At 40.7% G+C, this 9,305-nt stretch overlaps 1 protein-coding gene across 1 annotated transcript; it reads right to left on the bottom strand.

The window, feature by feature from the left end:
- Positions 1–4,239: 4,239 nt before the first annotated feature.
- LOC142490895 (claudin-8-like) lies at positions 4,240–6,029 on the bottom strand. The gene has a single exon (XM_075593300.1). It carries the CDS (start codon positions 5,938–5,940, stop codon positions 5,245–5,247), a length of 696 nt encoding a protein of 231 aa, XP_075449415.1. The 5' UTR covers positions 5,941–6,029; the 3' UTR covers positions 4,240–5,244.
- Positions 6,030–9,305: the final 3,276 nt, after the last annotated feature.

The raw sequence follows: 9,305 nt of genomic DNA, 5'->3' as shown, positions 1-9,305 counted from the left end.
GCAGGACCATCTGTGAAACTTGCGAGGCTTGGTGCAGGGCAGTGGAGTGGGGCCTCTTACCTTCTCCTGCATGATCTCTTGTTGTCACAATCCCTCCTCATGGTGCCTTGACATCAAATGGCATCCCGTTTTTATGGAAACGCAATGCCATTTGACGTTGCAGCGCCATGAGCAGGCATATTGATAGCAAGAGATCTTGTAGAGTAAGGCTGAGTCCATAGAGACTCCAGCCGTGCGGAGGCTGAGGGAAAGCGGGTGCTTTCCCTGACCTTACTACGCCCGCCATCCGGGGGCGTGTCTGGGGGAGGGCCAGTGATGTCATGGAGCTGGTTCGCCCTCATTGGGCGAACCGCTCACGTGACCGGCCTCCGCTCAAATGAGCACTTAAACTAAAAAGAATTGTCGGCTACACCTCCGCACGCCTGCAGAAGCGTGCGCGAGCCCCTGCTAAAGCCGCTCTGATTGCAGATGCAGGGGCTCACTGGCAAGCGTGAGCGCGGCTCAGCGCGGGTCAGCGTATAAGCGCTGACCATGCCCGCGGCCTTAGGTAAAACAGTTACAGAGGCCCTGCACTTTCTCCCGACCATGAATTTAATTGTTGTGGGGAAGAGAACGGGGCCTCTGTAACCACATGGCTGGTTGCAGTGGCATCGATAGCATCACGATCAAGAAGGCGCTCACAACGACGTAATGTTTCTTTTAGGTCTCATCGCAACCCTTTTTGTATTAAGTTCCCTTATTTTTCCCCTTACACTTTTTACTATACTACGGGTGTTAGTATACGTTACACTCCATATTCACTTAGCTGTTACATCACGTTGGGGTTATGACCTAACCTTATATCCATAATGCCATGTTGTTCTTGAGAAAGGTTCTATAGGAAACAGAAATGTCGGACCAATAAATTCATCACTTTTTTTATTTTGGAGTACCTGTTACCTTTTTGTTACTTTATATTACACGGTTCACCGTGCATCATACAGTGCACCAAAACTTTACCTACCCCTATTTTGGAGTGCCTCCGTTTCCTTGACTAAATGTATATACTGTATATACCGGCGTTCCAGTGAGCTGCTGTTAGCCCAGGCGGTGCCTGTCTGGTGACGTCTGATGCTACGCAACAAATTCCATTTCACATCACACAGGATGCACACCTGGAAGAAGCGTCCTGTGTGACGCGAAACTTGCGCCTGTGTGTAGCGTCTGACATCACTAGTCAGGCACTGCCTGGGCTAACAGCAGCTCACTAGGAAAGTCAGTAACTGCGATACAAACGGACCCCATTCGTTTTCTTTTCACAAGGAGTGGGGGGTGGGTTATTACTAATAAAGAGGCATTGATATGCTTAACTGCGGATATATGCTTCCTCTTTACTCTCTATATGCTTCCTCTTTACCTACCTCCTGCTACCATACTGTCTACTCCCTGACTACTGGATTGGAGTTTGAATAGAGACAGTTAAGAGAACACTGTTACATTGATACAGTTTCCAAGGTAGTGATATATCGTTACAAAAGTAACTGTTGTTTCCAATTGAGTTAGATACTATTATCTCAAAGAGCTCCATTTGATATCTCCTTCATAGACCTACTGAATTTCTGCTGTATAATTAGAGGCTATTATTACTAACAGTGATTAAAATACATTATTACTCTAATATATATTGGGAACATCAGGTCAGTACTAATAGCTGCTGCTAAAACCAGATTTTATTTTGTCCTATGTTGTGTTTTCAATAACTTTCATATATATATTTTAATAGTCATTATTAAAGTTTGTTTTTCATCATCCACATTATTTCACACTCACAGTGGTGTACTTTGTGCAATTAGAGCAGTGATCTTGTTCTTATGTTCCTACCATGTATACCACCTGCTATGCACCACACTATTTGTATTCTGATTCAATATAGGCTGTAGCAAGGGAGTTATATTTTCTATTTTGTATTTTATTTTGCCAGAAACTGATACAAATTGAAACTCTAATTTACCAGCAACAAATAATCTCTGGACCTGGGTTCATCACGATTGAGCTCTGCCAGATCCCCTGGATCTATTAAGGTAAAAAAAAAAATCTGGTGGGGAATTGAGGCCTTAAAAGGCCAGTCCCAAATACAAACATATATTGTTTGCCACATGTTATAATAACTCATCTATATAACATTATTTGTTTACATTTTAAATATGTTGTGCAGAAATCCATATAAATTGAAAATAGATTAATGTTAATATTTATCTTTTATATTGGTTTAATTTATTTTAAAATGTGTTTACTATAAAATAAAAAATACCACTTCCCACAAACCCTCCTTTCCCCATTATCTCTTATCTCACAATGCTTCTACTGCAGCCAGGTATTCTGGGTAATGACATGCAAATGAGCACGCACAGCCTGTCACTTTATGCATGTTCTCCATTTCAACATTACTATGAATATGACGTAGGAGTCATTATTTCAGCTGTTAAAAGTTGGCAAGCAATGTAACAAAGCAAAGGGGAAAGCCAGCAGGATAGTAGGCTGTAAAGGTCAAATTGTAAGCAGCAGAGAGGGGTGGTGATTTCCGCCCCCATATAATTTTGCCGCATTGTCGGGCCTATGGGACATAATGGGAAGCTACTCGCCTGTGTCGGCTGCCTCCTTTCTGCCACCCTCCGGCTCCTTTGGAATCCCAGCGCCAAATGATGCTGTGGACGCCCCCACCATGACATCACACGGCATCAAATGTCGCATTTCCATGGCGTCACATTGGTAACGGCGCGGCATCATTGAATGCCGAGATTCCAAAGAGCCTGGAGGTGCGGCACCAAGGAGGCGGCAGACACAGGCAAGTAACTAGGGGTGGCAAATTTGGAAATCCGCCGCTGGTGGTGTCACTTTATAGATCATTGGTGAGACCTCACCTAGAGTACTACTGTATGTTCAACACTGGAGCCCATAACTCCAGAACGAATATATTAGACATTGTAAAAAGGGCTACTAAAATGTTGTACAGTATGATCTACAGCAGAGGTGCGCAAAGTTGGAGGTGTTTTCTTTGGGGGACGAGGCCGTTACAGAGGCCCCGAGCTTCCAAAGGGGATCGCGTAAGGCCTCTGTAAAACTCTCTCACCTTACCTTCCAGTGATGCGTCGTTATGGCAACCCTGACGCCGCGGAGTCATGGCATGTTCACACATTCAGAAGTAGGGACACAGCTGTGTTAATCCTGATGGTCCATTACCCCCTGCCAAACACTGCGCCGTGGACAGTCAGGAATATCAGAGAAACATACCACGTTAACTCCTATTGAATTGAATGTCAGTTAACATTGGGCACCGGGCATGAACGCCATTGTGGAACCCTTAACGGCTTGAATTTAATGACCTATAAGGAATTTAGCAAGATGGACATTTCTGATTTAAATTTACCTTTGCCCTTTAAATGAATCCTCTAGATCCAGACCAATGTCCTCTCAAAAGTACAGCTCCTGCCTGTTCGTGTTCCTCTTCACAACTGAAATCTCACTGCAACGACGAGGAGAAATATCCACACAGCGTCTGACATCATAAACCCAGGTGGAGACTCTTCCCGAACCACTACGGAGGCTCATATGGGTCAGCGGCTACACTGATATTTCCCATAGAGCAACACTGCAGTTTCAAGTAGCATTCTTGGTTGTCAAGAGGACCTCACATCCCTGTTCTTTTCATTATGTTTTTGTTTCAGATCATGTGACTCCACAGCCAAAGATAATGTGAATAAAGATAAAGATTTTGTTAGGTGGTAGTTAAAACCCATATTAACTCTGTCACCCAATAAAACATTAGCAAAAAATGGGTGTCCCCTAAAGTGTGGGGCACCAGGCAGTTGCCCAGTTTACCCTTACCTAAGGCCACTACTATATACATAATATATAAAGGAACTATTCTAGTTTTAGGTTTTTAACCAACAAATGCTGAAAAAACACCCGTGAGTGATTATCTTGCATTTCTGGTTAAAGCCGATGAAAAATGGAAATGATTTCCGATTGAATTCCACGTCTTGCAGCAGCCCAACCACATACTGTATAGGAGACAAAGGCAACACAAAGGGAGTTTTGAAATTAAAAAATAGTGCACTGATAAACACCAAATTCAAATGTATGTCCATTTTATTTTCATTGTTAACACTGATTTTTTTAAATAAAATAAAATAACTTGGAAAAACAAAAAATAATATAAGAAAAACAATGAATACCATAAACTGGAATCCCTTATTATATAGTAATCTGTGAATAATGTCTAGTAAGGATTATTATGCACAAATCTATTTTATTTTTCCATGTAAGATGAAAAAAAATGACACAAGGACCTTTCACAAAAAGCGTGAAGCCAAATATTGTACATGACTATTACTTTATAGTAAAATATTATAGGTTACCAAGCTAAAAATATGACACATAAAGGCAACCTACAATTGAAAATTTTGGTGGACATAGTTATTGGAATCAAACCTTTAACATAGTAATTCATGGTTTAGTAGGAACATTTACTTTCTCTGTAGAATGAACCCAAGGAAATGGGTAGCAAATTTCTAATACACCAATAATATTTACATTTAAATAAATTATTCAATATTTTTAACCATTTTGGCAGCATCGCCATCCACAAGCAGAAGGCTGAATGTTTTTGGAAAACATATTAACCTACATTCATCTCACCCATTCTGAACCCAATCCTTTCCCCTATTTGTGACAAGTAGAGCACAAGTTCCCTTGAAACATTCAAAGAATACATTATTTGGACTGCGTTATTCAAAAAGCACCATTGATTGTTATACTCTACATGAGTATTGTTTGACAGCCGCATTTTTGGTGGATAGGGGCCTAAACATAAACATTTATTTTAAACCATAATTATAATATACCATATATTCCAACATTTAAATAGAGAAGTTGACAACTATACAATAAAACACCTGTTTATGTTTAACTTGTAACACATAATACACTGATTTCCTTATTTTTATTATCTAGATTAGATTAATGATTTGGACCAATTGCAAAACAATTATTTTAAATACTGTACATATTGACCAGATAACGACATTCTCAAATTAAACTGCGATAAAAGTTGAATAAAGCAAACAGTGATATCCATCTTACACACTGACCAGGTAGGGTATAGAGAATTAATTTGCCAGATCAACTTTTTGATTTTCTTCCCTATATCACTTCCATACTTAAAACAAGAATCTATCAGTCCAGCAATACAAGTCCCGGTGGCAATTAAATATACTGAACTTTGTTGTATGAACACGGTGTTTCTTCTTTCTGACGTACTCGGTACATCATCTCTTGATCTTGAGGAGGTACATAGTCACAGTTTTCTTTTCTTTCATTACATGGGCAATGCCAGCAAAATATTATACCTCCAATGAGAAGGAACACTACGGTGGGCCAAGCTAGGAAGAGAGCCTCTCCCGCCTCTATTCTCAGTGCTCCTGCGCATATAGTACCATAGAGTTCTTTCACAATGTTGCTTGTTATCCAGCTCACTGGAATCAGAACAAGGACAGCACACAAATTGAACAAGATGCCAGATGTTAGTAATAAGCAATGCTTTCCTTGCCTATTTTCTCCGTGACATTGAGTGAACAGCATACCAACGAATGATGATATAAAGGCTATAATCGACAATACAACAGCAAAGCTCATCAGAACTCTTCCAGCTTTTAAGTCAGACGTGATTGACCCCAAGGAATCATAGCTGGTACATTGAAGTGGGAGTCTGGCTTGATTGATGCAGGTTGTCCATAGACCATCCCATCGACTCATCCAGTGTCCATCAATACGATTGTTAACTCCGTTGTTTTCAGCTAGGATAGACACTCTCCACTGAGACATTGATGTGATTACGCAAGTAAGTATCATGCCGATAAGCCCACATATGATCCCAACAACATGAGCCAAGAAGCATGCCATTTTTCTTCCGACAGAGGAGTAAAAAGATCCGGTGCTTCCTTCGTTGTCAGAGCTTGGAAACTGGAGCCTTGAGGCTTTGCACTGGATAATGTGCCAATGATAGAGGGCTCACTTCGGAATATATATTTATGAACCCAGTCACGTGCATCAAACAATTGAGTAAATGACTGGAGCATGACATAATTGAAAATGACACTTGTAATTATTACATACTGTACAGGACATGTTAATGTACATTGTAATTCATTAAAAAAAAATGATGCCATGCTTCACCCTTCAGACTGGTTAATGTGGAAATTCTGGAGATGGGAAATGTAAACATAATAGAAAACAAACACACACACAATCCCTGCAATATACTGTATCACTGTATATCAAAAGGAGTGATATTGGGTGTGACCAAATGTAGTGTACAGTATATACAAAAATCCCCAATGCAACATCCAAATAACAAAGTATATAGTTAAATACCTATCTGTTTGTCTTCAGATAAGTATGTATAATTTCTTATTAACGAAATGATCCATATTTATGAGAAGACATACAGATCATTTTTTACAAATATAAAACAGCTAATTTCTTAATGTATTATTAATATTCGATCCTTTATTTAAAAAATAAATCTCATTCCATCCATTTCAGCAACTCTACATAGATCTACAAACGTCTGCCTATGAGCAGTGATTGAAGTGTGATTGTACGAGGTACAACGATTTTTTACTACTTGTTTACAGTGTAAACCCATAGGAACACTGCTTTTTATGTACACACAAAGGTTTAGATAAAGGAAATATATTAGAAAGGAATCTCTGTTTTTATAGTATAAATATTGTATTAATCTCTTTTTGAAATACAGTCCCAAGCCTGTGCCTCAATTAATATATATTTATTTAAATTCAGACACAGCACTACTACTTTTTCATGTCACTTCAACCACTGCTTGTGACAAACTCGCGGTCCGCTGGAAGGATCTGCCTTCTGCAATGTGTGAAGTGTCCCTCCAGCAGTGGAGGAGCTATCTTGATTTACTGGATTGATGCATTCTTTACAGGGACATATTGTTCTATAACGCAATCCTGTCAGTTTGACAGAACTCAGAATTCATGGTGACAATTCTAATACATGAGTATGATCCAATATACAGTATACCATGTAAATTGATAACGATTAATTTAACCCATGTGCCTTATCTCTTGGGACAACTTGTCTTGGAACAAGATGCAGTAACTTCTAAACTGCTGTCAGCACGTGTTAAAAATTACTGCTTTGACTTAACTCGACATTACCTGGCGTGATGTATCATTAATCACATGCTATCCTGGGATGACTCCTCATCGATTAAACTCATCCAGAGAGATTGTTTTCATGCAAACCAGCCATATGTCACCTGCTTCCAAAGGTTCATTTCTTTAACTCTGAGTTAATCACATCATGTAAAAAGGGACTGAAAATTACTAGCCAATTTCCCTCCAAAATCTACTGACCGATAAACAATGTTTGTTTTGATCCTTGTCACTGCAGCAGAGAATTTCTGTGGCCACTACTTTTTCACCCAGAATCCATTGCTTGGGGGTTATTCATTAACGTCAATGGGAGTTTCCATGCGATGGTGTCCTGATGGGCACTATTGCAGTTTAATGAATAACCCCTCTTGTCTCATACTCACTGTTCATTGGTTCTCACGTGCAAGTGACATCAGTGATATTGTGAGAGTGGAATCAAAGCTTCGGCTGAATTTATTTGCCATGTTTTTCTATCCCGGGCAGAACAGATTTTCAGAGGCAATATATCCCACATGGACAATTTCCAGGAAGTTTAGGTGTGGCCTGCAAGTACATGGCTGGATGCCATTTCACCTAAAGAAAAACAAAACAGTGTGAAGTGTTTTTCTCCCCTAAGATTATGCCAAACAATTGGATGTTTAACCCCTTCCATGTCAGATGACAGCGGAGGTGTCAAGTGGAAAATGTTCTCCTTTTTTTACACCCACATTAACACCCTATTTTACTAAACCATTTTAGCTGTTACTACATGGTAACCATTGACTAGACCAGGGGTAGCCATCTCCAGTCCTCAAGAGATACCAACAGGTCAGGTTTTCAGGATATCCTTGCTTCAGCACAGGTGGCTCAATCAGTCCCTGTTTCAGCACAGGTAGCTCAATCAGTCCCTGCTTCAGCACAGGTGGCTCAATCAGTCCCCGAATCAGCACAGGTAGCTCAATTAGTCTTCAACTGAGCCTGTGATTGAGCCACCTGTGCTGAAGTAGGGATATCCTGAAAGCCTGACCTGTTGGTAGCTCTTTAGGACTGGAGTTCTACACCCCTACACTAGATTGTCTGTTGAAATGCAGTAACAGTATGGCTAGCAAAATAAAAGTCATAAGAGGTATAAGGGATATCACAGACTGCAATTTATTTATGTTCATTTCAACTGTAAAATCATGAGAGAATCTTTCACTATTTGCATTGCCACCATTGACATGTTTAGCTCATAGCTCTGAAATGGCTCTTACCAGAATAGGATGATCGGGCGAAAAAATATATGCGTCAACAACGTCATTACCTTGAAGCCCAATAATGTTATTATGTTATGAATGTCATTGTGATGCACAACTTTCAGCCCACTTACAGATAGTCAGTCGTAGTTGCTGCTGCTAATTTTTAACTCCCAAAAGTTGCAGAAACTTTGAGATTTGGTTCTTTTGAACATGAGATCTTGGTGGTATGAACAGCGCGGTTCTGCTCTAGAACACTCCTTGATTCAGATGGGACTGAGCCACTGATTGAGTCACCTGTGCGGAAGCACTGATATCCTTAAAACCTGACCTGTTGGTGGTCATTGAGGACTAGATTTGGCCGCCCTTGGGTCACAGTGTACGAATTGTTGCTTTAACACTATTATAAATATATAACCCTATTATCCTATAAATGTAACAGTGTTACCCCCACCCAATCGCAGATAGGGGCCATTACAGGGTGTGTGGTGCATATACCTGCTGGCAGCAGGAGGGCTGAGTCGTCCGCCGTTGGTAGTGGGGACACAGCAACAGGCTTCTGGGGTTCATACCCTACATATCTACTTAGAAGTGCAGCGCCTCCATCTGCCGTGGACTCCAGGAACTGAAGGTGATCACGGTAGATCTTGTTACCTCTCCCCCCAGTAAGGTCACGCACCAAGCAGGAGGTATATTGCAAAACAGGTTTATTACTACACTTCTGCAGTAACAGTTATTCAGCAGTCTTCTGCCGTATACAGTCTGTCAGCATTCACTAGATGATGGTCCCTGGACCATCACTACAGGACAAGGGCACTCGCAGCCGTCCTAGCCCTTCCCCACCTCCCTAGCAGAGGCAGAGGTATGG

This window comes from Ascaphus truei, chromosome 3 (assembly GCF_040206685.1).
Source record: "Ascaphus truei isolate aAscTru1 chromosome 3, aAscTru1.hap1, whole genome shotgun sequence".
Lineage (NCBI taxonomy): Eukaryota > Metazoa > Chordata > Amphibia > Anura > Ascaphidae > Ascaphus > Ascaphus truei.
This window is presented reverse-complemented; position numbering and strand designations above follow the sequence as displayed.